This window comes from Triturus cristatus, chromosome 7 (assembly GCF_964204655.1).
Source record: "Triturus cristatus chromosome 7, aTriCri1.1, whole genome shotgun sequence".
Classification (NCBI taxonomy): Eukaryota; Metazoa; Chordata; class Amphibia; order Caudata; family Salamandridae; genus Triturus; species Triturus cristatus.
The window spans coordinates 268,625,043-268,652,745 of record NC_140590.1 but is presented as its reverse complement, the minus strand read 5'-3'; the positions used below and the strand labels follow the sequence as shown (position 1 = coordinate 268,652,745).

Here is a 27,703-nt window from a genome sequence, read left to right as displayed (position 1 = left end):
CTGTTAAAGCTGCAGTAAATATCGATAAGTATAATTATTGTCTCCGTGTCCTCAAAAGAATTGAAATTCTGTGCTGGTCTGCTTGAATTATTTTTACTCGCAGTTAAGAATTAATCTTTCTTCTCTGTCTACAACGTTCTTAAAATAGTACTTCTTCTATGTTATTTGTTAAATATTTTTAGCAGTTGTCATCAGCACACGAGCTCCAATAAAAGGGCTAGTCTGGTAGGTCACGTGATTTTCTGCTCCGAGCGGTTCTTCCTTGACACCAGGGTTTCTCAGGTGCCGGTATTGCCCACGGCTCTCGCTCTTTGATACGTGACGTAGCCGCTTTTTTTTAACCTTTGGCGGAAGCAGGAAGCAGACGAAGTTGCAGTGTTTCTCCCGGCACAGCGATGGCTGATCGGGGCGCGGGAGAAGACTGGCCTCAACGGCCACCGGAGGAAACCGGAGCAAAAGGTGGGGGACAAGGGGGTGATGGTCCCACTAGAAGACGAAGCAGCAACGCAGGTGAGTGGACCGGAAGCAACGTCATACACAGATAGGCTAAACTTGGTTCTATGAGTTTTTTGGGCAGATAAACAATAGGACCGTCTCTTGAACCTAGAAGTTGTCCTGGGTGAATTTCGGGCAAGAAGGGATGTGCGGTTATAATTTAGAACAGGGAGGGATACAATAGTGGGCATGGCGGGGCGGGGCGGGGCGGGGCGGGGGGGGGGGTGGAGGTAAGTATCTTTAGCTGTGATATTTTGAATTGATGTCATCACAATTCCTGAAACGGAGCGCTAGCATATCGCGGTTTGGACACATAAATGGTATGTACATCTGGAGGAGAAAGGACTGTAAGGGGGGCGTAGTCTGCTTTAAGAAAGAAGTGTTGTGGTGGTTTGGTGGCAGGAAGTTATTGCAGGAATGTAACTCGGGCAAAAAGTGAAACGGTTGGTCTGTTTTGCAAGCAATGTCACCGCGAGGGTTTGTGGCAATTAGGGATTTTATTGGATTTGGGCAGTAGGTCTGATGGTTCTGTAAAGAAAGAAGTCCATTTGAGATTGTGCGTTTCATGGGATGCAAGGGGTGGAATGCCGGGTGGGACGAATAGTCATGACATTTTGTTTGCACCAGGTAGAGATGCCGTTCTCTGTGGTTAAATAATGGATTCCACTGACTCTATGCTAGAATTCAATGGCATGGGTGATTTGGACTAATTTAATAGGGACAGTAAGTATTGTGCCAGAAGGAAAGAAATAACGTATGTCCTTTCTTAAGTTCTAGTAGTGTGAGTTGTCCGGAGCAAACACGTAGAAAGAAAGAGGGGTGATCCAATGGTCTAGTTCAGGAAAAGATTCAAAGGATTAGGAAGATTTAATTCAATGAAATTAGAAGTTGACATATAATGCTGTAAATCTCTTGCTGTTTCGGGGTGTTAAGGGTGGTGTTTTTGCGAGGCATTCAGGTCGTGGGGAGCTTGGGCCAAGAAGCAATGACTGATGGTTACCGGTCCCTGAACCGATTTTCTGGTAGTCGTTGGGGCAGGGAATGATATCCGTGAAGTTTGGTAAGTTCATCATTGTTACTTGTGTGCTGCGACAAGAAGTGATTAATTGATTTTCGATTGTTATTTGGGGATTTGTCTTGCAAGTGAGGAGCCTATGGCCCGGGTGATGTTGTGGATGGGGGTCCGTGGACTGGTGTGATGTCGTGGGTGGAGATCATGAGCAATGTCGCTACTAGGTTTCTAAGGCCTAGAGTGATTTTATAGGTAGTAGTGGTTCAGAGTGAGGTTGGTTAGATTATAAAGCCACAGTGATTTCACTTCTTTCTTCGGATTTATAAACAAATCCATAAAGGAGCAAAAATAAAAAGTTAATCATTTCATAATTTAAAACATTTGGTAAAAATATAAAATACACATTTTTGTCTAAAAACATACTTATTTACACATTCAAGAACTAATCCGAGGATATAGGTTGGCTAAGCGAAAATTCAGAATGCATCAACTCACATGTCCATCTCCCTTTATAACATTTCTAAAAAAAAAAAAAATGTGTAAAGATCCCATTTGATTTCAACCTGTATCTTTTGTTTGTAAAAAAAAAAAAACACGTGAAAAGTTCTCAAAGATCATGGGTTTCCTCAAAACGCAAATCATCCAAGTAGATTAAGTAATGTCGTCTACGGAAGGGCCTTTTTGATATAATCAAAAATGACACATTTATCTATGTTTGAGAGGTTTTTTTTTTTTTAAGAAAGGGTAGTGCCACCTCATGATAGATAATACCTGGAGATAGAAAGAGGGGGAGCAATATCATTATAAAATCTACAAAACAATGAAGAATGCATAGTTCTGTCTTGCCCGTCCATTATACAGGCACCTAGGTAAATTCTGGTGCCATGCAAGTGACTTGGGGAAACCCACTAAATGATGGATCATCTCGAGGTAGGGTCTCATTAACAAGAATCTGTAATGGGTGTTCTTCACCTCAGTAACATTACCCTGTATCCCCTCTTGATTTAGAGACTATCTAGCCACTGTAGATTTCTTTTTCTCTGTGATTCTCTAAGGGCTGCCCTTTTTTCCAACAGAATTTATTTAATTTCTCTTTTACTAAATGGCAAAATACTGTCTGTTTCTAGGGGGTTAAAATTTATACCCACCTCTAGTTACAAAAATCTTATGTATTGAAAAGCCAAGGAATTTTTCTAGAGTTTTCCAATCCCAAGCCATCCTTAATGATTTTCCTTTCAACTTTACACCCCGTTTTGACCAAATACTATACCATTTTGTTAATGTATTATGGTCAGTGGTATCCTCCATAACCTCTACTTCAAGGTCTTTATGAGTAGTAAATGCTGACGTTGATTTAAGCGCCGACAAAAGCGTATGTAACTAGTTATTTTCTTGCAGCTGTAAGAGTTTGTTTTCTCCACTCCATACTGGGAAACCGTAAAGAGCCACTGGGATACATTTAGATATGTAAAGTTTAGTGGTTTCTCTCAAAGATTTATTTACAACTTTTTTTTTTTTATAGCAAAGCTGGATACTGCTGAAATAGCCCTTATGAATTTTAATTTGGCTGATTTCAGGTGATGGGACCTGTTAGAAATGGGATTTCTGGTTGGCTTAGGCTTCTGCCAAAGCCAGGCAGAAACCACCACTGTGGCAAGGGAGTTACACGTTGAAGATAACAGCTGCTCACTGTTGTGATGTTACTTACATTGTGTAATGCGTGTATTCTCAGTATGGTGTATAAGGAATCTTACCGGGGGTGGACCGCTCATGTTCTGTGCCCTCGTGTTTAGAATGGAAGGTACACAGCACTCCACGGTTGGCAGTTGCAGCTGGGTCGTGGAGGTAGCTGGATGCCAGGTTGTTTTACCAGTAAACTACTTTATCCCACGAAGTGTTTCCTGTACTTCTTCGATGAACGCATCATAACAATTTTGGCGACGATGTTGGAACACGTGGATTACAACCTGGTATCGTTTTACTGCACTTTGGATGGATTTTGCCTCAAATTCGCTTCGCCTGCCTTCAAGGAACCTCCACATCTCGTCGGGCTGCCTGTCTGCTTCTTCAGCGCTGGGGTCAGGAATTTGGGGCACTTTTTGGCGTTTTTGTCCGATGTGCTGTGACTGTTGGTGAGGCCGCGAGCTGTTGGGACTGCTCGACACGTCATCGCCGTCATTGGAACGCATGCTCTGCGTTAGGCTGCCTCTGCGTGTCACTTACTTCATGCGTAACGCAGCGTAACGTGCCGCCATATTTGCTAGGTGTCTACTTGCATTTTAGCGCATTTCAACCACAGGATGCCTTGAGGTGAGGTGTTTTTTCTGTTTTTGCGCCTTGCTGTAGACTTTCCTTTGTGGCACATCTTTCGCTATACACAGCTGTGAGAATTAACTTTGGCATATGGTACGATTCTCGGCACAGTGTGTGACAGTTTACTATGGAGTTTTTCACGGTTTGGGAGAAATTTGACTGAACAATACTGCCATCGTGTGGCCTGTTTTCGAACTGGTGTGTGCTGCAACTCTGTATTTCCAATTTTTGACGTGTAGCCTTAGTTTTAGTTTTTCTTCGTTTTGTTTTTTGTTTTCATAGTTTAACCCCTTCCATGCTCATGACGGAACGGTTCCGTCATGAGCCACGGTTGAGCTGTGCTCATGACGGAACCGTTCCGTCATGAGCCCGCCCGCGCTCGAACCCTTCAGCACCGCGGCGGAATTCGCCCAGCGCTGAAGGGGTTAACATGGCCTCTAATTCGTCAAATATATTGGTTCCACCTACGTTCCTTGCTAATCCAGGTCCTCCTCCGATCATATGGGAAGATTGGGTGAAAATGCTTCATAATTATATTGTGGCTCTTGATGCCATTAATTTCTCGCCTGACAGGAAAAAAGCTTTATTATTAAGCACACTTGGCACTGAGGGACAACGTGTTTCTAAGTACTTACCTGTGGCCATGGGACCTAATGGACAACCTATGGATGATCCTTTTCAAGAGGCTATAAAGAGACTTGAAACAAGATTCGCAAAAGAAATTAATTTGGTTCTAGTTAGATACAAGTTTTATACTCAACCACAACTAGAAGAAGAGGCCATTGATGATTTTGTTTCAAGACTACGTGAACTTTCGGTCAAATGTCGCTTTGGGATTATGACCGATGAGTTAATTCGTGATCAGCTAATTGTTCAATGCCATAACAAGAAAATTCAGGAAAGGCTTTGGACTGCCAAAGATCCTTCCTTGAAAGAGGCTATTGACTTAGCAAAAGTTATTGAAGAGTCTCAGAGATGTATTAAGGAGTTGGGTAAGAAAGATAAGCCTGTTCATGAAGTGGCAAATGTTGAAGTAAATGATGAACACGCAGAGTCAATATAGTTAACAAAAGGAATGCTAAAACTAGCAACTCTAGTGGTGCTATACCTAAAGCTAAGTTCAAAGAGTGTTTGAGATGTGGTAGTCAGTATCACTTAGCTGATTTTAAAAAATGTTTTGCGATTGACCAGATGTGTAGACGATGTGGGCGGAAAGGACATTATGCTAGAATGTGCAAGTAATTTGACTCTGTGGACAGGTCTAAATCCAAAATAAGTGTGGTTCATGATAGTGATGTCCACAAATCGTGTGTAAACAAAATCTTGATAGTGGGGGATGAGCACGATCAAACCATGGTGGGCGCTACCCAAGAGTCTCCCAGATTAACTAGACCTACAGCTGTTTTCCGGGTCTGTGGCAAAGACATAGTCTTGATGGTAGACTCGGGGTCAATGTACACAATAATCCCGGAGTCTCTTTTTTATGCCACTTGGGAAGGGGTATCTCTTTTGGACAAGCATATAAACCCAGTAGGGTACCAAGGTCCGTCCATAGATGTGGTGGGGTACATGACTGGTCAGATCACGTTTAAGTCACGATCTACCCATGGTAAGATTTATGTGGCTAAGGAGGGTCCCCCAATCCTGGGTTGGATGCATCAATATGCCCTACACATCATTATCAATCCTAGGGCTACAGATCAGATTATGGTAGTGGAAGATGATGTACAGGTGGAGGATATTCTTCGTGATGCTCATAAGGTGTTTGAAGATAGGCTTGGGTGTGTCAAGGGGTATCTTCACAAGATCATTCTCAAGTCTAATGCATGTCCCATACAACACAAACTGAGGAAAGTACCGTTGTCTGTCAGACAAGGTCTTAAAGATTTGTTAGATGAATTATTGAGATCTGGAGTTATTGAGCCAGTGGAGGTGTCTTCTTGGATTTCTCCGGTGGTTTTGACACTTAAGCCGGATGGTCGGCTACGTTTTTGTATAGACCTTAGGTCATTAAATCGGGATATAATCACAGAAACCTTTCCACTTCCAAATATCAACGAGTTGTTACAGTCTGTTGGCGGTGGTAAGTACTTTTCAAAAATTGACTTCAGAAGTGCTTACCATCAAATTAAATTGCATCCTGATTCTAAGTGCCTGACAGCCTTTATCACTACAGAAGGCATCTTCCAATTTACTCACATGCCATTTGGCTTGGCTTCCGCCGCAAGCGTATTTCAAAGGATGATGTCAAACTTGTTAAAAGGTTTACCGGGGGTAGTGTACTTTCAAGATGATATTCTGATCTCTGGTAAATCTATTCTGGAACACAATGTGTCGCTTAAGCAAGTTTTGTGGAAACTTGAACATCGGGGTCTCACGGTCAATAAAGATAAATGTTGTTTTCTTACGGATCGGGTTGACTACTTGGGGTATTCAATTTCTAGTGGTGGTATTGCTCCCAAAAAAAAATTGTTGGATGCCATTAGAGATGCTCCTCCTCCAAGAGACAAAGATCAACTTAGATCCTTTCTTGGTCTTGTTGAGTATTGTTCAAAATTTGTTCGTGGATTTGCGGACATGGCAGAACCACTTAGGAAACTTTTGCGTAAAGGAGGTAAATTTGTGTGGGGGAGCGATCAGTCGGAGGCATTTTCCGAGATCAAAATTGAGATTTGTAATGCAGGGATTTTAGCGCCGTTTAACACTTCGTGTAAATCGGTGCTAACGGTGGATGCAAGTCTCACTGGAATTGGGGTGGTGTTGTCCCAGGTTCAGAAGGGGGTTGAGAGAACCATTGCATTTGCATTGAGGACTCTCACCCAGTCTGAAAGGAATTACTCGGTGACAGAGCGTGAAGCTCTTGCTGCAGCCTGGGGTGTGGAATACTTCAGGGTATATTTGTGGGGGTCACGATTTGTTCTGAGGACTGACCACAAGCCGCTTATGAAAATTCTGTCGGCAGGTGGTGCAGGGAAGGGATCAGCACGCTTGGCTAGGTTTGATGCGAGACTACAGGAATATTTTATATGACATTGAGTTTATCCAAGGTTGGAAAAATTTACAAGCTGACTGTTTATCACGCATGTCACTTGACTGGGAAACAGTGGACAAAGAGATTGTAAAAAAACTTGAAAATGAAGAGGCTGTTGCATTTGTGTTTGATGTGTGTGAGTGCAGTTTAGGCTCTTTTTCCAAAGCACAATGGTCTGAAGCTATGGTTGAAGATCTTACATTACAAGAAGTCTTGATTCTCATTAAGAAAGGCTCCGCTCGTGAGAGTATGGTTCCAATTTCCATTAGGCCTTATTGGAAATTGTTAGATGAACTTTCTTTGAGTGGCAAGGATGTGATTATGAGAGGGGAGAGGTTTGTTCCTCCGAAAGCCATTAGATCACATATATTTAAAATTGCCCATGAGGGTCATCTAGGCCAAGGTATGACCATCAGACGCATAAAACAAGAGTTTTGGTGGCCTGCTATGGATGACCAGATCAGAGAGTGGGTGGTTGATTTTACTATATGCAAGGAGAGCGAGAAAAGACTAAAGGTTGGGCCACAAAGTTCTATGGGTCATATTGTAGATTCTGGGCTACCATGGCACACTATTTGTCTTGACTTTATTGGGCCGCTTTCAGAATTGTCATTGGACATGAGGTTTGCAGTGGTAGTTGTAGATGTACATTCGCGTTGGATACATCTTGAGTTTTGAAGGATGTCACAACAAAGTCCACAATTACGGTGTTGGAAAATCTGTTTTTGCGTGAAGGCATTCCTCAAGTTTTTCTGACAGATAATGGGACCCAACTCACCTCTGGTGAAATGCGGGGTTTTTGGGAAAGGTGTGGAGTAAAACATTCATGTACTTCCCTTTACAATCCAATGGGATTGTGGAAAGGGCGAATCGACTTATCAAAGGTACCTTACAACTTGCCTTGGCTAATGGTTTGTCTCCGGGTCGCCTTGTCCAAGACACACTGCGGGCTTATTGTACAACTTCTCATAGTGTTACTTTGAAGTCCCCATTTTTGATTATGAGAGGCCGTCATCCTGGTTCTCACCTTGTTCCATCTTGGTTGAAAGGTTGGGTGTCGCCGGGAGGTGAACGTGATTTTCAAGTTTCTTCCTCAAAAATCTCAGTAGGTGACTGGGTGAAATTGAAATCTGCAAGGATTAAGGGTGGTCTTACTAAGTTTAAGGGACCTTGTCGTGTTATCAGTGTTGGGAAATATTTTGTTGTGGTTGAGGGTGGAGAGCGTTGGAATTTGCGCAGAGTGGCGTTATACTAGAAAGGAGGTTCGGTTCAGAAAATATCCCATGATGAGGAGAGTTGTTCTGGTGCAATGTTCTTGCCTGACAGGGTAGGTAAAGATGGTTTGTCTTCCAACTCTGCTGAACTTGTTTCTCATCTCAATGTTCAGTGTCCCTCTATTCAGGGTTTTGGGGGTGAGGGACAAAATGGAGGGTTCAATTCTGCTCTGGAGTTAGGGGTTAGGAATCGTAGACCACCTAGTTACCTTCAAGATTATCGTAGGTCTTAAATGCTGGATTTTGGGGGTATGTTTTTTTAAAAAAAAATTCAGGGTGGGTGGTTAATATGTGGTTCTTTTCCTGTGTTTGGGTATTGTTAAGAGGAGAGGATGTGTTGTGATGTTACTTACATTGTGTAATGCGTGTATTCTCAGTATGGTGTATAAGGAATCTTACCGGGGGTGGAGCGCTCGTGTTCTGTGCTTTCTGTGCCCTCGTGTTTAGAATGGAAGGTTTACAGCACTCCACTGTTGGCAGTTGCAGCTGGGTCGTGGAGGTAGCTGGATGCCAGGTTGTTTTACCAGTAAACTACTTTATCCAACGAAGTGTTTCCTGTACTTCTTCGATGAACGCATCATAACACTCACCCCCTTGGTAGCTTGGCACGAGCAGTCAGGCTTGTACTGGAGGCAATGTGTACACACACAGACACACACACACCCACACACACCACCGCCACCACCCCACCTCCTCTCTCTTGTCTGATCATAGACACATTAGAAACATAATCACACATTGGCACTAGGCAATATTTACAGGGGTTTTGTTAGACTCGGGGATCTCTGATTGGCGCAAGGATGTCCTTGTGTCAAGCAGGGACCCTCTCCTCTACGCCAGGGCAAAGGATAACCCCTTTTGGAATGACCCTTGCTCACCCTCTAGGTGCGTGGCGTGAGCAGCCAAGGCAATTCTTCAGGCGTTGTTGGTTAAGCAATTATAATCACACACACAGTAAACACATTAATCCCCCCAGAAACGGACACCAGGCTTAGGTATGTGAAAATACGCTCCTTTATATAAAAATAGTTATCTCAATATGCAGACTTATCACAAGACTAGTAACGTTGTTTGGATGCCACCAGATTATCAAGCAGGCCAGCAGTTCTTTAAGCGGGTACTTCTTTTAGTCTTTCAATGTCACTTGAGGGGTTCCGGTCTTGACTTACTTCAGGCCTATCGCGGCTCACGCATCTGTCGTGGGCGCGCCTGCGCCGTGCACAGCTCTTCCTGGCAGCTCCGGGGCGGCGGGAGGTGAGACGGTGCGGTGCGGTGAGGCTAACGGGGAAATAAGGCGGTGCGGGCCCCGAGCCCGATACTGGAACTCCTTTAGTGATGTGGAGAGTCGGCACAGGTCGGTGCGACTCTCAGCTTGGGAAGAGCTCTTGGGTCCTCAAACAGCGGGTGTGGGCAGGTAGGCAGGCGCGGCCAGCGACCCTTAGCACTGCGGTGCAGGGGGGGGGTCTCCACAGTGGGGGCGGCGCGGCCTGAGGGTGTTCCAAGGATCACGAAGCGGGGTCACAGGGCACGGTCCGTGCAGCTGGTGACCCGGCGGAGATCACGATCGTTGGAAGGATTCCGGCGGGAGGGGTGACAGCGCTTTCAGCGCGCTCCAGTGGCAGGCGGTGACAGGGGTGCAGGCAACCTAGCCCAGCGGCAGAGAGCGGCTCCGGACGGAGCGGGGCTCTCACGGGGTTGAGGCAGGCAAGCTCCTTAGTGTCACGGCCCTAGGAGGGGCGATGAGGGGCGCAGTCTCTTTCCAGCGGGATGCACACACGGCTCGAATTGGAGGACGAGCAAAAGCACAGAGAACCCACTGGTCCTGGGGTTCAGTTCAGGGGGCAAGCTCAGATCAAGCCCTTGGAGAATGTTCAAGCACAAAGCAGCAAAGTCTTTTCAGCTAGTCTTTTCCTCTCCTTTCTCAGCAAGGCAAGCAGCAGGCCAGTCCTTCCAGCGTCGTCTTCTCCTCCTAGTCGGGCAGAGGTTCTTTGTGGTAAACAGGATTCTGATTTCTTAGGAGCCAGGCTCCTACTTTTATACCGTGATTCTTTTGTTCCTTAGCGCCAGGGGGCCTGGCCCAGTCCAGTTCTGGAGCACTTTGTTATGGTGACTCTGCTCTTTCCTTTCAGCAGCAGGGCAGAGACATCAGCCGCCCCACAGGGGGCGGCGCCGGCTTTGTGGTGGCAGAGCATATGTCTATTCAAGAGTCAAGGTGTACTCCTCCCACCCATCCTGGTGTCATCTCTCTACCCACCACCTGGCAGCCAACCTGTCTCTGGGGATTCCCCAACCCTGCTCCTTACTGTTGCTAGGCAGAACACACACACACAGCAGAGGCGGACTGAAATGGCCAGGTCAGTAAATACTAACTTTCTAAAAGTAGTATTTACAAACCCAGGATATTAAAATAAACTTGACTACAAGAAGTATTTTATTATTCTGAGTTCAGGCATACTAAACGCGATATTCTACCATGCTCTATGAGTCCACTGGGGTCACAGCGTGTAGCGACTCCAGCAGCCCATTCTGGCCTATGGAGAGCAGGTAGCCTTCAATAGTGAAAAACGAAAATGGCTGTAATTCACTACTAAGACATGCCACACACATCAGGGCATGTCCTACCTTATGCCTACAATGCACCCTGCCCATGGGCCTACCAGAGGGGTGGCTAATATGTAGGTAAGGGAAGGTTTAGGGACTGGCAAGTGGGGGCACTTGCGCAGTCAGCGCGACAGTCCCAGACTGCACGCAGGGTCTGCAGTGGCAGACCCTAGACACATTTTACAAGGCTGCTTTCTGTGGGTGGCGCAACCAGCGCTGCAAGCCCACCAGCAGCATTGGCATTCACAAACCCTGGCACCCCTGGTGCACTTTACTGGGGACTGACAGTAAATCCAATAAACCAATCATGAACATCAATTACAGGTACACTTTACCTAGGGAGCACTTGCACTGCGGCACGGATTAGCCGTGGCGCAGTGCCCTGAGCGGACAATACCAGCAAAACATTTGTGGCACACCATCAAAAAAGTGGAAGGGAAACTCACGCCAAGGTGCCAGGTCTAACAGGTTTATATTCAGGACCAGGCCAGTCGGGCCACGGTCAGAACCATCAGAAAGTAGGTAATGAACATAAAACACAACCAGTAACTACTGGTACAATAATGGCCTCCGCATTATCACATTAGGCCCAAACCTCATTAGCCTAAACACATTACGCATTAGGCCTCACCAGCATAAGCACATGTAATCACCTCATAAGCAGAAATCACATTTGCGGCATAAATCACGGCGTATACATCACATTAGGGGATAAGCAACACCAGCATAAACACAGTATACCCCAAACAAATCCTTAAATGACCCCCAGGCCTCCTGGCCCTCTGGTTGCCAATGCAGCAGACAAAAAGTGAGCAATGCACCGGGCTTGGGGGAGTGTAACTCACCCCCCTCCTCATCAACAAATTGCCCCCAAATGGTGCAGCTGCCTGTGCTCTCGCAGGGCAGCTGGAAATGGCACGGGCACCACTGTGCCTTCTGAGCCCCCACTGGGACTCAGAAACAATATTGCCCAAAAGAGAAATGGGCACTGGCACTACCGTGCCTCTGGGGAGTGCCCATACTGCTCCACGTGTCCCCTCTCACTGGGGCTGCTCTGACCATCTAAGCGCCCCCCCCTTTACCGGGGCACCCCACGCACATGAAGCAGAATGCTCCCTCACAGCCCCACTCACCGGGGCTGCTTCTCCAACTTTGGCAAAACGGTTGGATGCCACCGCAGGCGCCAACAATAGGCAGGCTTCAGCCCCACTCACCGGGGCGTCTCAGGACTCCTCTGGCTGGCCTCTCCGGTGTCCTCGTGCTCATGTACAGTCCTACTCACCAGGGCTGCTGCCCGGGGACTCCCCCCAGTCTCTATGGTCTGGGGCTCTCACCAGCACGACTCAGGCCCTGGAGCCTGCAAGCCTCCGGCTTCTTCTCCCTGGGGCCGGTGAGCCCGTGGGGCTCCTCCTTCCGCCTCACTCGCCGGCCGAAGTCTCCGTCGTCTTGGTGCATTCGCAAGCGCGGGGTAGGCTCCCGCCTGGCTCCTCTCCTCAGATGCATTTGTACGGCCCACAGGGGAGCCCCGCCTCACATCTGGCCCAGGGTTGCTTATATTCCTGTGGCGCTGGGCTGCAATTGGCCTCCATGGTAGCCCCGCCCCTAGTCAGGAAACTGACGCCTGTCTTCTGCGTCGCGTTGCTCGAGCGGCACTGGAGCCCTCCTTCTTGGGCTCAAAGTGCGGGGTAGGCTCCTGCCGTAAACTAAGCACTAATGCCGGGTGGGCGCTCGCGTGTAAGTAGGCATGAAGCAGGGTGGGCACCCGCTCGCTCTCTCAAACCGCGGGGTGGGCACTCGCCATTCAAAAGGCACAGTGGGATAGGCTTCCGCCAATCCCAAAATAAAATACAGCGCGATGCGGGGTGGGCACCCGCCTTTCCAGCAATGAGGGGGAATCCCCACGTCGGGATTCCCTCGGATTACGGCAGCAGCGCACTGCACGCCGCCAGCTCCTCGCTCTCTTTTGGGGCAATGGAAGTGCAGCACTCGAGGCGCTATGCCCAAAAACGTCCAGGGCAAAGGCAGAGCAAGGAATCCAGCAGGCAAAGAAACAGAGTCCGGGTGGGGGGGGGGGGTGGAGGTTGGGGGCACCCAATCAGCGTGCAGCCAGGCAGGCCAGCACACAGGGTCCCCCAAGAAGCTGCAGCTGGAGCCCACGGCGGTTCTTCCTGGCAGAGTGCTCTCCCTCTTCCCCCCCCCCCCCCCCCCCCCCCCCCCCCCCACCCCCTGCCCAGGTAAGCACAAGAACATCATCTCACGGGGTCACAACCCCAATACTTATACTAACATTTTCTTTGTCTGCCCTGGCACAGGGCTTGGGGGGTGAGGGGGGCAGTTTCAACTGGTTCTGGGGGGTGTTGAAGCACTTTGCTTACATGCTCACACCCTCCTTTCAGAAATGGTGCTCTGCCATCAGACACACCACAGGGGGAAAGAGCCAGCATTGTACAGGCCAGGGATAGCTCCTCCCACTACTCCCAGCACAGATGTCCCATTCAGCCTAGTGCTGTCTCACCCTGCCCCTCCTGGAGCCACACACCTCCCAGCCCCTGTCACTCACAAGCCAGACATGCAATTCATATCAGGCAGGCAGACACAAAGCACACAAATGCCAACTTCTAAAAGTGGCATTTCTAAAATAGTTATAATAAATCTGTGCATACCATTGCGTTGCGTTTATTATCACCATTCCAAACATACCAAATTTGACCACGCCACTCCTCTCATATCAGGAATTACCACTGAAACGCTTATCAGGGAATCCCCAATGCATTCCTACGGTAGGGCAGCCCCACAGTAGTGAGAAACCAAAATGGCTGTTTGTCACTACCAGGACATGTCACACACTTAAGGGACATGTCCTATCTTTTACCTACAGTGCACCCTGCCCATAGGGCAAGCTAGGACCTACCTTAGGGGTGACTGACATGTAGTAAAAGGGGGGTCACGGTCATGGCACACACTTTAGGCGCCATGTCACTGCGGCAGTCACACTGGGCGCACAGGCCCTGCAATGGCAGAGGCCTGAGACAGGTTTGATTGGCTACTTTGGTGGGTGGCGCAATCAGCGCTGCAAGCCCACCAGTAGTATTTAATTCACCAGCCCTGGGTATATGGGATACCACTTTACAAGGGACTGACAGGTAAATTAAATAGGCCAAACAGGTGTAGACCATTCTTACCATATTTAACAGAGTGCGCACGCACTTTACACTGGACAGCGTTTCCAGCCAAAACGCAGGGTAGACCAATCGCCACCTTGATGGGCTTCCCTGCCTTTGGCGATGGAACACGGACACAGGCCCACAACTGCAGGGACACCCTCCAGTTCTATGCCGCTCTGAACCCATGTGGTTCCCTTTGTAAAAGCTCCCAGTACCAACTAAGCTACCCCACTGGTACTCCCTAGTTGTCCACGGCCAGGACCCGGCCCTAGGCCATCCAGATGTATCTGGTCCTTGCCATCTCACAGAGTGGGGGGCAGTAACCCCTGGCACATAGTGACCATTCTCCACTCTACCCCTCATCAGGGCTGTTCTAAACTGCCACTGATCCTCCAGCCTAGGGTCTGCACCCTCGGGCTGACCAGAAGTCACAGGCGAGGCTCTCCCAACCTCTCCTTCTAGGGTTCCGCACTCTCCTCCTTTTGAGAGGCACCCTCAACACAACTCTTCCACCAGTTCAGGACCTCTCTCCAGCAACTGGACTCCCAACCTAGGGTCTAAACCCTCAGGTTGCACTGAGGTCAGAGGCGAGGACTCCCTCCCTCTGCACCCCCTTCCAGAGTTCCGCACTCTCCCAACTGGAGCGGTACCCCTGGAAGCCAAACCGGTCAGGACACTGGTTACAGATGTCTCTCCCTCCAGGTCAGCCAGATCCTGAACCTGTCCTCCCAACCCTGGGGCTGAACCCTGCGGCTGAGCACTTGCCTGGCATCTAGGACTTCTGGGGATTCGCACAGTATTGCCCGCCCCCCCCCCCACCCCCCCCTGGTCAGGAAACCACCTATCGATGCCCTTCCCTCCAGGTCAGGATAAACCTGAACCTGGCCTACCAACCCCTGCGGTTGAACACTTGCCTGGCACACCAGGACTTCTGGGGACTCTCACAGTATCCCCCTGAGGGTAACACATGACTCATGTGTAGTGTGACAGTCTGCCTGGCGCAGTTCTCCCGATCCCTGTCCATTTTACGGTGCGCAAAGATCCCCCAGGACAGAAGTGGTGTCACCATGGTCACTACTAGGAGACTCAGCCCTTCTGGCTGGTCCCTGACCCACTGGTTTTCCCACTGGGGAACACATCCCCCTCTCACCCCTCAACCTGGACTTCTGCACTCTCCCAACTGGAGCGGCACCGCCAGACAACAGAACCACTGGAGCTCCATTTACAAACGCTCCAGGTTCTCCTGACACTAGGAGCTCCCCCCTCAAATGGTCTACCAGTACAGCCTAGGCCCCCAACCTGGTGTTCCCTTAGGGAACCCTCCAGGCCCTAAGACTGGGTTTCGGGAACCTTGGGACACACAGTCCCACACTCACTACTTCTCCACTGAGACAGGACTTGAACCCCTACACCCCTCCCACTACCCTGGGACCTAGCTGGGCTACTCTGAACCTCTTCCCCCACACAGGTCTGGAAGATACCTGAGCCACTTTATTTGGGATCACTCCCCAATACCTCTTCTGACCCTTCGGCACACAGCCAGAGGTCTGACTCCCGTGCAAGCTCCCTGGGATCAGAGAACTCGCACTCCAACAGGTGTTGGTGTAACCCCGGAAAACAATTACTGATCATGTGCTCTCTGACAACCAGATGGAACAGCCCTTGAAAATCATTTGCCGTGCTACTCATCACCCATCCTTTCAGTGCATCACAACATTCATCCACAAACTCCCCCCAAGACTGGTGAGACAGTTTACTACTGCCCCTGAATCTCAACCTGTACCACTCTAACTGGGAACCAGGTACCATACTCTGGGAATGAGACTTCCTGCACTGAACTCCATATTGCTGCCACCACTGGACCCCACCCTTACTGGTGAATCCAGACAACCAAAACTACTCTCATGGGACAATTTAGATTTTACACCGCCTGCTGGGCAGAAAATCTGGATTTTATTAAGGACACGGAGGCTAATATTCTGCAAATCTCCTTTATTGCCACAGCTCAGCAGTAACAATGAAGAGAATATAGAACTTCTAAACATTCTAGATATAGTATATAGTCCATGAGCACAGAGCCATCATCCTTCTTTGTCCAATGCTGCGAACCAAAAGAATAAAGTCTGCAAACTGAAAACTTCAATTATGACGTTGAACAAGTCATTTCCATTAACCAGGCGTAGATATTCTATTCTGAAAAGAAAGGGATACAAAATGTTTAAAGATAAAACCCTTGGGGAGGGTCAGTTAGTGGAGGGATAATATTAGCCTCTGTGTCCTTAATAAAATCCAGATTTTCTGCCCAGCATGCTGTGAAAAATCTAAATTTTATGGTATGACACGGAGGCCATCATTATGCAAGTTTAAAGTGAATTAAGAACATTGTCAATCACGTTATTGATTGGGTTAAAATCACACTTTTTAAACATACTCTCATTAGACCAGTAGGCGGCTCTTAGAATATCTTGGAGCCCTCCACCAATCATTAAAGCTTTAGAAGCTGATGCACCCCTATGAGAGTGTGCACCAAAAATAGAAACATAGACACCACATTCACTCATCACTTCTTTCACCCATCTCGCAAGAGTGGGAGAAGAAACTGGCTTATGAGGAGATCTATGGGAGATCAGCAGTTTCAGTTCCTCTCAAACTTACAGTTCTGTTTTCATATTCTTTAAGACATTTGACAACACACAAACTTTCGTTCTCAGGAAAGAAAGGATAGAAGATATAGTCTTGGTCCTTTTCCTATGATAAAAACAAACTCCCTCAGGTTGATAAGCTCTGCCAGTAACATCTAAAGCCTTAACATCTGATGTTCGTCTAAAGGAAACCAAGCAAAGTAACACAGTAAGCTTATAAGAAATACGTTTGAGAGAGAGGATCGCGTTCTCTCCCCAGGAGGAGATAAGTTGTAATATGTTTCTCACGTCCCATAAGGCTGTATATTTTGGAGTTGGAGGATTGAGAACCCGCATGCTTCTCATAATCTTTTTTTGTTTAAAAGGCATTGTCCAACAGACACACCATCGATTAGGGAATGACCTGCAGCTATTTCTGACCTATAGACCTTAACGGTTCTGTAGCTAAGGCCAGAAGCAAAGAGCTCCGGTAGGAAATTGACTACGTGAACTAAATCCGCTGAAACGGGATCGTAATGTCGTTGAAGACACCAGTGAACCCATTTGTTCCATGCCAATCGATATGCCTTCCTTGTTCCAGATGCCCAAGATTCAGATATGAGTCGGAAAGCATTGTGCGAAAGGCCAGGGATCTGTCACTGTCGCCCAAAATCTTCCAGGCCGTCAGGACTAAGAGGCCTTGGTCTAGGAGGGGATGAGATTCGCCCTGAGGTCCCAGGAGTAGACGACTGAATGATGGAATTAGGATTGGGAAGTCCATGGTCATCTCCAAGATGACCGGGAACCATGCTTGAGACCTCCAGAGGGGGGTTATCACTACCATACTCTGAAGGTATCGGCGAGCCTGTAAGAAGACGCGGAAGCATTACGAACGGTGGGAAGGCATATGGTCTTAAGCCTTGCCAGTTCTGGAGTAAGGCATCCACCCCTGATGCCTGAGGGTCCGGCCTCCAACTGAGTGTTCAATCTGTCTGCGAAGAGGTCCGTCCCGAAGGGGCCCCATTGGTCTTGAATAATCAAGAATGTCCCCCTGTTTAACTTCCAGTTGCTGGAATCCCTGAAATTTCTGGAGAACCAGTCCGCTACACCGTTGCTCAAACCGGGGATGTGTTCCGCCGTGACTGACAGTCCCTTGTTCAAACAATAATCCCAGAAAACCTTCGCTATTTCGGTCAGACCCTTCGAACATGGTTCCCCCCCATCTTGTTGACGTATTTTAACCGCAGAGACATTGTCTATGCGCAGCATTATACATCATTTCATCGAATTCTGGGTAAAGCTTCGAACCGCAAAGGAACCAGCTACAAGTTCCAGGCAGTTGATGTGTAGTTTCTTCTCCTCGCGTGTCCACCGCCCTCCGGTGGAAAAGTTGGCACATGTGGCACCCCAACCCTCTAGACTCGCATCCGACTCCATTATCAAATCTGGGGGTTTCCGAAGATGGCTTTGCCATTCCAGGCTTCTGCATTTCTCAGCCACCAAGATAGTTCTTTCCTCAAATCTTCATCTAAGGAAGTCATCTGGGTGTAAGACAGAGTCGACTTAAAAGCTTTCGCTTTGAGCCTCTGTAGGGCCCTGTGGTGGAGAGGGCCCGGAAAGATCGCCTGAATAGTTGAGGAGAGGAGACCCAGGATCCTGGATAAAAGTCTCAAGGGGAAGATTTCCAGAGAAAGTATCTTTAACTCCTTTCTGAGTTTCTTTATCTTTTCCCTTGGTAACTTCAAGGTCCGTGTGGTGAGAAATTGTCGCCTTGGACTGACCCATTATAAGGATGTCGTCCAGATAGATTATTAGTCTTAGACCCCTTTCCCTCAGCCATGCTACTACCAGACGTAAGACCTTGGTGAAGCACCAAGGGGCTGAGGATAGTCCGAATGGAAGACTGCAAAATTCCCAAAGTTTTCCCTCCCAGGTGAATTGGAGGAACTTCCTGTGTGGGGGCCATATTGGGATGGTCAAATAGGTGTCCTTTAAGTCTAGGCGTGTTGGCAAAGTCGCCTTTTATCAAGACGTCTCTGAGGAGGTGTATTCCTTCCATCTTGAAGTGGTGGTAAGATACCCACCCGTTCAGACCTTTTAAGTTTGAGAGGTCTCTGTGTCTTGTCTTTTCTACCAAGAAAATATTGCTGATGAAACCTGTTTGTGAGCTCTCTGTTATAGCCCCGTTGGCGAGGAGATCCTTGACTTCCTGAGATACTAGTTTTTTCGGTTCTTGGGAGAACATTATCTTGCGAGGTGTTTTTGATTGGAAGGGAACGTCTATAAAGTCTATTTTGTAACCTTTGACGGTTTGTAGGACCCACGGGTCTTGAGTGATCAATGTCCAGTTGCCAGAGAAAAGGGCTAGTCTCCCTCCCACCTTTACAGGGGTATCTGAATGGTCTTTTGATACACCTACCTGTTGAGAAACCTCTGCTTCTCCTCTCGCCTTGAAATGGTCTTCCCCTGTTGCATTGCCTCTGAGGGTAGAAGGTTTGGTTCCTGTAGAATGATGTCTGTTGGAACCTAGATCCTCGTCCCAGAAAGGGTCTTGAGGTGGTTTGGCCACGGCCGGGGAATCGACCCTGCATTCTCTCGGCCGTTCCAAAAATTCTGTCTTGGAACACCTTTTTAATTTCTCGTTGAGATTTTTGTATTGAGCTGAACTCCCCTACAAATTTGACCATATCACGGATAAAATCTTCTCCAAATAGGAGTCCTTGTGAGCTGGGTCCTGCCTCTTTGTTAGCCAATTCTATTCGCTTAGGATCTAGTTTAAGGAGTATCCCTTTCCTTTGTTCGTTTGATATGGCAGTGTTCGCATTGCCAAGAAGGCAGATGGATCTTTGGACCCACTCACGTAACTCCTTGGGATCAATAGGAGTACCATCAACATAGGCGTTTTCGGCCAGATCAAAAATGTTGGTTAGGGGACCATTTATATAGAGCAGACTGTCTTGACATGACCTAAATCCTTTGTCTATGCCCATCCTTGGGTCCTTTGCAACCTTGGCTATAAAAGTGACTACCTTAGGGTCGAGTTCAGGGGTGAAAGTGATTTTGTCTGGAAGGGATGGGCGGGGGCATTCTGATCTTAACCTGGATCTTACTTCTTTCGGGATCTCCCTTCTTAGCCAGAAGCTAATATAATCTGCAACATGCTGGGCTGCTACCCATTCAGGAGATAGAGTATGTTTGATTAACAATGGATCAAACATTTCGTCCCCGAAAGGGTCAGTAAGCATCATTTTTGATCCTGAGGCCTTACTTGCCTCTTCAGACTTTTCCATCGAATTGTCACCTTGGACCTCAATGTCCGAATCAAAAGGTGATGAGCATGACAGATCTATCTCTGCCTCATTTTGTTGATCGCTATCAACGTTTATAGAGAATTGTGGGGCTGTCTGTTGCCCCCCTGTGATGCCCGAGGCATCGTTATGATCTCCGCCTGAAAAGCGAGATCGAGCCGTTTTTGCTATTTTCTTTGCCTTTTTGACATTTAGGGTAGGTTGTTCTGTTGCGGCTCTTTTCTTCGGGGCCTTAACTACCCCTTCTTTTTCACCAAAACTACTCTCATGGGACAATCTACCCTCCAGAGCTAGTTTCTCTCTGGGGAAGGCCCTCTCTGCCTCCGCCATACTCTCCTGAGCTAAGACCCTCTCGGTCTCTAGCTTAGGCTCCTCAAGGCCCAGTGTCCTGAGACTTAACTCGTGGGCCAACTCCTTGAACCTCCGCTCCTGAGCCAACAAGACCTTTTTCTCCTCCCAACCGCGCTATCTCTGTGACGTACTCCGACTGGAGATAATCCAAAGCCAGCTGATGCTCCCTTCCTATCCACCCACTCCTCTGGGGACAGCAAAAGGGATGGGGCACTGCCCCCAACACTGGACCCAGCAAGGGACTCCCTATCTATGGGGTCCTCGTTATCTACTGGCATCCCTGCCCTGTCATTTTCTTCCTCTTCTTCAGACTCTTCAGGGTCACCCTCAGACCCACCACCCTCTTGGAGTGGGGCCTGGTCCATGTCCCTCTGTCTCCACCTCTCCTGTTGCCAGTGTATCAGGGCACGCCCAAGGTTTCCCTGAGTGCCCTCTCCATTTCTAAACCTCATCACAGTACCCCCTTAACTCCTCTAGACTGTAGTTCAACATATCATGGTAGTTAAAGGTAGATTCCATTTTGGCAAGGTACTTAAAACACAAGAGACCTAGGCGTCTGAGCTGAAGCAAGAGTACACAATTTAAAAATGACACTTTTAGGAGAAAAATACAACTCAGGAAAAATAATCCCCAAACACGTGATTATCTAAAATGCAGAGTTTGTAGTGCAACCAGTTGTCGCTGTGGTACTGCGCAAACACAAGTCCTATCTTCACCGCTGACAACCAATGTTAGAAATGGGATTTCTGGTTGGCTAAGGCTTGCGCCAAAGCCAGGCAGAAACCACCACTCTAGGCAGTGCAAGGGAGTTACACGTTGAAGATAACCCCTGCTTCACCCCCTTGGTATCTTCGCACGAGCAGTCGGGCTTATACCAGAGGCAATGTGTAAAGCGTTTGTGCAACACACACACACACACACACACAGCAGAAATCAACTAGGCACACTACAAAAGAAACTCCACACAAGGTTATATCAAAAATAGCCTTTTTATTATCATAAACACATTAGAAACATAATCGCACATTAACAGTGTGCCAACTGGCACTAGGCAATATTCACAGGGGATTATATACGGGACCAGGCCAATCGTGCCACGGTCAGAACCATCAGCAAGTAGGTAATTAACATAAAACACAACCAGTAACTACTGGTACAATAATGAAGTCCAACGGGGCCAATCACCTTTCTGGGGGAAAAACAATTCCCAAATAACTAAGTGTTCACCTCCTCAAACTTTTGGCCCTTTGCGTAGTGACTGAATCCCTTTTTTGACTTTCCCACATACCATGTGGTAAAGGTTTTATCTAAATTCAGTTTTAGATGTCTACTCTCGATGAAGATAATGTGTTATTGGGTGCTATAGGCCAGTTACCGTCCTGGGTATCAATACTGCGTTGTCTCTGTAAAGTAGAATTAAAGTGATCCGGGGGCCCACCATAGGGGCATCTGCGATTGTTTTGCAGAAAGTTATCCACACCATTTATATACAATGAAAATAAGAATGGTGCGAGTACGCACCGATGCCTAATTCACTGGGTTGCCCGAAAGCTACTTGTTCTTTCCCCCATTTTTCCCAAACGCCCACAGGCAGTTAGGCAAGCATATAAGTGGGAGAGATGTCTTATGGTAGTAATTGGAGTGCCCATGTCTATAAGCACCTGACATAGCTTGGCATGATTCACCAAGTCGATGATGCTAGACAAGTCGGCAAAACATAAATCAACATGACCTTCCCTGGCCTTGGTGTACTTGCTATCAAAAAGATGTAAGTTAATTCCCTGTTCAACAGTCCCTATTTCCTTTCTGAAACCATATTGAAAGCCCGTTATTATATTCTTTTCCTAAGCCCAGGCTTCCAGCCTCACCAAGATCACCCTACCCATGGTTCTCACGGTGGAATCCATTTAAGGATATATGGCCATAACACATAATGTCACCCCTATCCCCTTTTTTGAATATAGGGATAATCGCACTTTCAATCAATGATTTCAGGAAATAACCATGAGCTGCTGCTTTAAAAATGTGGGTCAATATTGAGACCCATAAGGAAGATGGGGTCTTATAAATATCCACAGGGACCCCATTGGGCCCCAGTGCTTTTCTTTAGGCACTCGTGTGTAAGGCTTCACTAACCTCCTCCAAAGTTACGCCTTCTAAAGGCCCAGATTTGATTATGTGTGAGCAACTCACTGGCTCACCAATTACTAAATTGTCTGGATTAAAAATACTTACAAAATGCGTGACCCAGGCATCGGGCGAAACCAACCAGTCCATAGTAGTGAAAGTGCTCCATTTCAGAAAGAGGGAATTTATAGTTTTCCAGAAGTGTTATTTCCAGTTTCAGCCGCCTGTTCTACATCTGACCATGCCTGCTCCTGTAATTCCCTTTTTCTTCTGTCTAACGTGGTCCTATAATCCTTCCAGAATTTCTTTATTTTCACCCCATCTCTAGGTGATTCTTGTATAGCCCTTTGAAGGGCCTAATTAGCTTGGGTACAATAAGAATCAAACCACCCTTGTGCAGATCTTCTATTTCCCCCCCCCCCCCCCCCCCCCACTTTTAACTGGTCTATGTAAATTTGAAGCATTTGCTATTGTTATATAGTGAAATGCTTTAACCACCCTATCGTGGTCCAAACCCCCCCCCATTCCGTGCAATTAACGAAAAAGTTCCATTGCTCTGTGATATAGCCATAAGTATTTTGGGCTGGTTAGACCCTGCCCATTTTAAGGCGAACACATTTTCCCTGATGTATTCATTAAACGCACCACTTTCCTTTACTCGCTATTTTTGTGGAGGATCATGTTCACCGTGAAAGTTAATACAGCATGGTCACTTAGCACAGTGCTTATTACTTTAAAAGAATTAATCAAAAGTAAATTCTTAACTCACGCTAAAATGTGATCACTGATGGACATGTGGCCATTTCCATATAAGTCGTTAAGCCTGGAGTGTTTCCATCTAACTCCTGGTCTATAATTTTAAGATTCAATTTATAGATAAGTTCATTTATGGCATCTCCATAGGAATCATGTGTAAAATGGGGTTTTTCAGCCCCAAAACAACTCGGAAGACCACATACAGTCCTACTTTTAGCTTGACATTTTCCAATGTTAAAATCCCCCTACCTAAAAGAAAATCTGGTTCAGATCCAGCTTAGCTAAGATGATATCCAAATCATTTCCCAAATCAGTAATAATTCTCCTGTATTAGTTATTAAAAATGTATTAATGTCCTCAAACCTTTTTTCTATTGAAAGGCAGATCACCTGATAATATGGGGGAAGTGGTCAGTTTTATTCACAATGATAGGCAATTGATTAGAAATAAGTGTTGCCAAACCTCTTTTTGCATGCCCATTTGCCGAAGGAGTAGCAGGAGTTATTATTGAATACAAAATATCTATATGCAAGTCCTCCTTGCTCAAGGTGTCCTATAAACATGTTAATCGATCAGATGTTACAAGCTTTAGCCAGTCTGAGTTTTGTAATTTCGTTCTTACCCCTGCCACATTCCAATAATTAATTTTTAAGTGTTGATTTGGGGAATCTAAAGGGGCTGCCACCCCCCCTTTGATGGCTCTTTATTAAGCTATAGGGTTCCTAAGACCTTCAATCTGACAGCACGATCTGTTTCGGTCAGTCCTGATTGTCTAACTGCAATAATAGTGTATCTGTTTGACATAGTAAGTGGTGCATCGGGCTTGCGTAGAGATGCCACTGACATCTCTGCTGATTTTCCCATGTTCTAATACTGCTCCCTGCAACAACAACAAAATGTAGCCACGTTTTTCATTCTACTATGCCGAAGAGGTCTAAGTGGAGAGCTTCGATCTTACTTTTCATCCTTTGTGCTAAGCAGTCAAATTTGCAATGCTGTGTGGTGTTCTAAAACTAACAATTATGCAATTTCATGGTGTTTCTTTTGATTAGGCTCCAAGCCAGGGTGTTTCCTTCACATGTATCGTCTCCCATGCCAGGTCCCCCACCCAACCTGTATTTGACATTAACCAGTACACATTTTTATTTTGAAAAGTAAAGTCCTCTTCGCTCCCCTCGTTTAAAAGTGTTGGCGCATCCTTTAAAACGATATATGAGGTACACTCAAGAGGGAGGTTGGGATAGCCTTTAGCATAGCTTTGGTCCCTCCTATCTGCTTTTCCCTGTTGCTCTTTGTTGTCTTTAAGGGTATCGTTTGTACATACTGGTACTAAGTGTGAACGATGCGTAACCATATAGTTGAGAGCACCTGGCTTTTTTTTCTGTGTTCTGGGCTCCTAGGTTCCTCTGTTTCTCTATCCTTTTATGGTTTACCTCTACAGTTAGGTGAATGGGGGGGTAAAGCTCTCAAGCGCACATTTATATGTTCTCTGCCCTTCTTTTAACTGATTATTCGAAACTTTTATTTGGTTGGCCATGTCTTCTAGACATGGGAAAAGGGGGGCAAGTTCCTGCCTAATGATATCCCTAAGGAGTTCTTTACCTTTATCACTAAAGGGATCCAGATTAACTTGGGGGAACGGATACAATGCAAGTTCTTTAGAAGCAGTTACAGATATGGGTTGAGATACCATCCCATTGTCTGTTTCCTGCCCCCCAGTACCTGCTGAAATATGGTCCTGTAGGATTTCCCTTTGCATTTATTTAGTTTTAGGATTGAGTTTAGTTTTGACTCTAGCTGCACCCCTGACTTTTTTCCTACTTCGAGGCTCCAGTCTAAATCTGAACCCTGTTTACTAGGACTCCCAACCATGTCGGACGTGAGAGGCATATCATTTACATGAAGTGGCGGTGTACTGAATGTATTGGATGAATTTATCAGGAGGTTGCCCCCTTCAGGATGATCGAGTAGACCTGAACTAAGCTTCAAGGAGAGCCTTCTCTCAGAGTTCAATGTCTGCATTTACCACCCCAGTGCTCCTTCTAGCATTCAGTCTTTTGCTGTGGTTTTGTCAGCCACCGGGCTTTGTGCAGAGGTTAACCCTGTTAATTTTTTTCTTCACCATGGTCTCGCCAATTAAATAACCTTAAGGTACTATACTATTGTTGATAGCCTCTTAATACAATATAAAACGAAACGCCACTTCCCATCTTCCAAAATATACGGGCAATTAGGGGAGCTATCCCAGGGACAAACGTAAGCAACATGCAGAGAACCTTTAAACACGAACCCCCGGTGATGATCAAATTAATTTTGACTCCCTCCCATGACTTCTAATTAAATTATGCAACAAAACAAACAGACCCTTCTATGAAGACAAGCCTGATAGTATGCTACCTCTCGAACTTATCTCAGGTCTCTTAAACAAGCTTTTTAAATTGAAATAATGGCAGAGCCCTCCGCGAAGCACTTGGACGGCAGACCATTTGTGGAGTGAAGAGATAGATTGTGACTTGGCTACACCCAGTGCCAGGGGGTGTGTGGGGTTGGGGTGTAGTAGGCGGCGCTGAGAGTTTTAAAGTTCTTGAGTATTAAATAAACAAGCACAGCAAACTTTTCATCAAGCTGGCAAATACACGAGCAGAGGGGTACAAACTAAAAAAAGAGTGCTCAGAGTATCATAAATAACAGAGTAGGAGCACATGTAAAAGGAGCAGTCCTCATAGAGGGCTACAAAAGTCCAAAAGGAGGTTCTATTAAGCATATGCACCAAACAAAAGTAGGGATTTATGAAGGGCAGTAACAGGAACCAATGAAAAAGATGGGAGGTGCTTGAAGCCCACATTGTAGATACAGCATGTCTCGAAGAGACAGCGCATGCGCTGGGCAATACCAAAAAATGGCAGAATAATGAAGTAATACTACTTTAAAACTTGATGCTTTATGCTGTATAACTTGGCTTTTAATGCAGCATAGCAACTCTGCTTCATAACTCAAGTAGCCTTGATTAGCCTCTTTCATACAGGACTAGTAGTTAATGCTTTTCTTTTGATCACCTGGTATTCTGCTTTGCACATAGGGCAATATGCAATTGGACATCTATGCTTTGGTAGGTTGTGCATAGATGTGCTGTATTTGGAATTTTCCACAACTTATCTGTTAAATTGGTACGATAAGCCAAGGAAGGATCATATTGTGCTAAAGTCTGTGGGAGTGTTCATTCTCTTATCCAAAACACTTGTATTAAAAGGGCAACACATTCACTTCTCGAGCTTAAGCTGGAGATTTGCATTCTTGGTGCGAGGCATACTTTTAAGGATCGCTTCTCTTGAGCTTTGTGCAACTTACCAAAATCAAGGATGTCATCATCCCTGTTGCTGAATTTATCAGCGGCCTAGTAATGTGGTGTAGTACAATCTGCTGATGGCTGTTTTTAGCGTATAGCTTTAAGAATGTCTGGTACATTGAGATGGGTAAATGTGTTCATTGCCACCATATAGGCAGGCACATATCTGGATATCTGTGAGTTTTACCGTCTGTGCCTTCATTGGGCATGATTGTTGTTGGGGGGAGGAGGGGGTGTTTGTGTGTTTCTTTTTCTTCATCAAAATAGGTCTTTCTTGAGTTTTTACAAGAAAATTTGAAAAGTATACAGGGGGTCATACTCCGCTCTTTTTCTTTCCCTGTTATCTCTTCTCCACTCCTCCACAGGCGGGGCTAAAGTTGCCCTCCAGTGCACAGCTATCGCATGGGGCACCAGCACTTGCGCTAGGTCTATAAGTCTGTTCCCTACTTTGTCTGTCTTGGGGCGATTCTTCAACCCTAGCAGACCTGTCTTGGGTGTTTTAATATCCTGCATGCTTGCTACTAGTGTGATGTATGCACATCTGTCCAAAAAGGGTGCAACGTTGTACATGTGATAGAAGTTTGTTTGCTCGGTACTGCATCTGGAGAATGAGATACAGCTGGAAATATCCTGTGGAGTCATGTGAAAGTAAGACGTGTGGTGCTCGTAATTGAATTTCAATAACTTGAAGCCAGCTTCCCGAAACCCATTGTATGTGCCCAAAGAACTTATTCCAGTCTGTGTGTAAGGTGTGACTCCTTCTATTCTTCGGGTCGAGCAGTGCCGGACCCACAGCCTGGCACATCGCAAGTTGTACAAGTTGGTTATTTGTTGGTGCTCAAGCTCCATGTTAGCAGTACCTGCAATACAGGGTCTGCCTCTGGCTCGTTGTCCGGACCCCCCCCCATACCTCTGCTAAGGCTAGCTTAAGCACCGCATGGGTCTAAAAGTGTCCTGCCTGAATTTCATATACACTGCGGAGGTCTTCAGACAAGACAGTGGTCCTGTCTGCATCTGCAAACAACTGGCCCATGGCATTTGATGCACCGTGATTCCGGCCCTAGCAAAAGCTGCTAAGTACCAAAGATCCTGCGAACATTCCGCCCCCTGGGCGCATCCAACAATGTCAGCCCACTTGAAACAAAAGTGTGGTTCGTTCCGTGCGCATGGCTATCCAAATTCTCTTCTGAGGGTGTTGTCCCTCTCCCTCTGGGGCCAGAGGTAGTGGCGCCTCCTGGACTGCTATGTTTTCAGCCACTGCAGCTGACATGCCAGATAGTTGAGCTCAGTCGTTCGCATCCCTC

General features: G+C 46.7%; 1 protein-coding gene across 1 annotated transcript in view; it reads left to right on the top strand.

The window, feature by feature from the left end:
- The first annotated feature begins 251 nt into the window (after positions 1-251).
- LOC146809383 (apoptosis regulator BAX-like) overlaps positions 252-27,703 on the top strand; it is a 129,283-nt gene continuing 101,831 nt past the window's right edge. Inside the window, exon 1 of the mRNA XM_085616197.1 lies at positions 252-510. Coding sequence (XP_085472323.1) covers positions 396-510 — 115 coding nt within the window. The 5' untranslated portion in view covers positions 252-395. The remainder of the gene's footprint in view (positions 511-27,703) is intronic.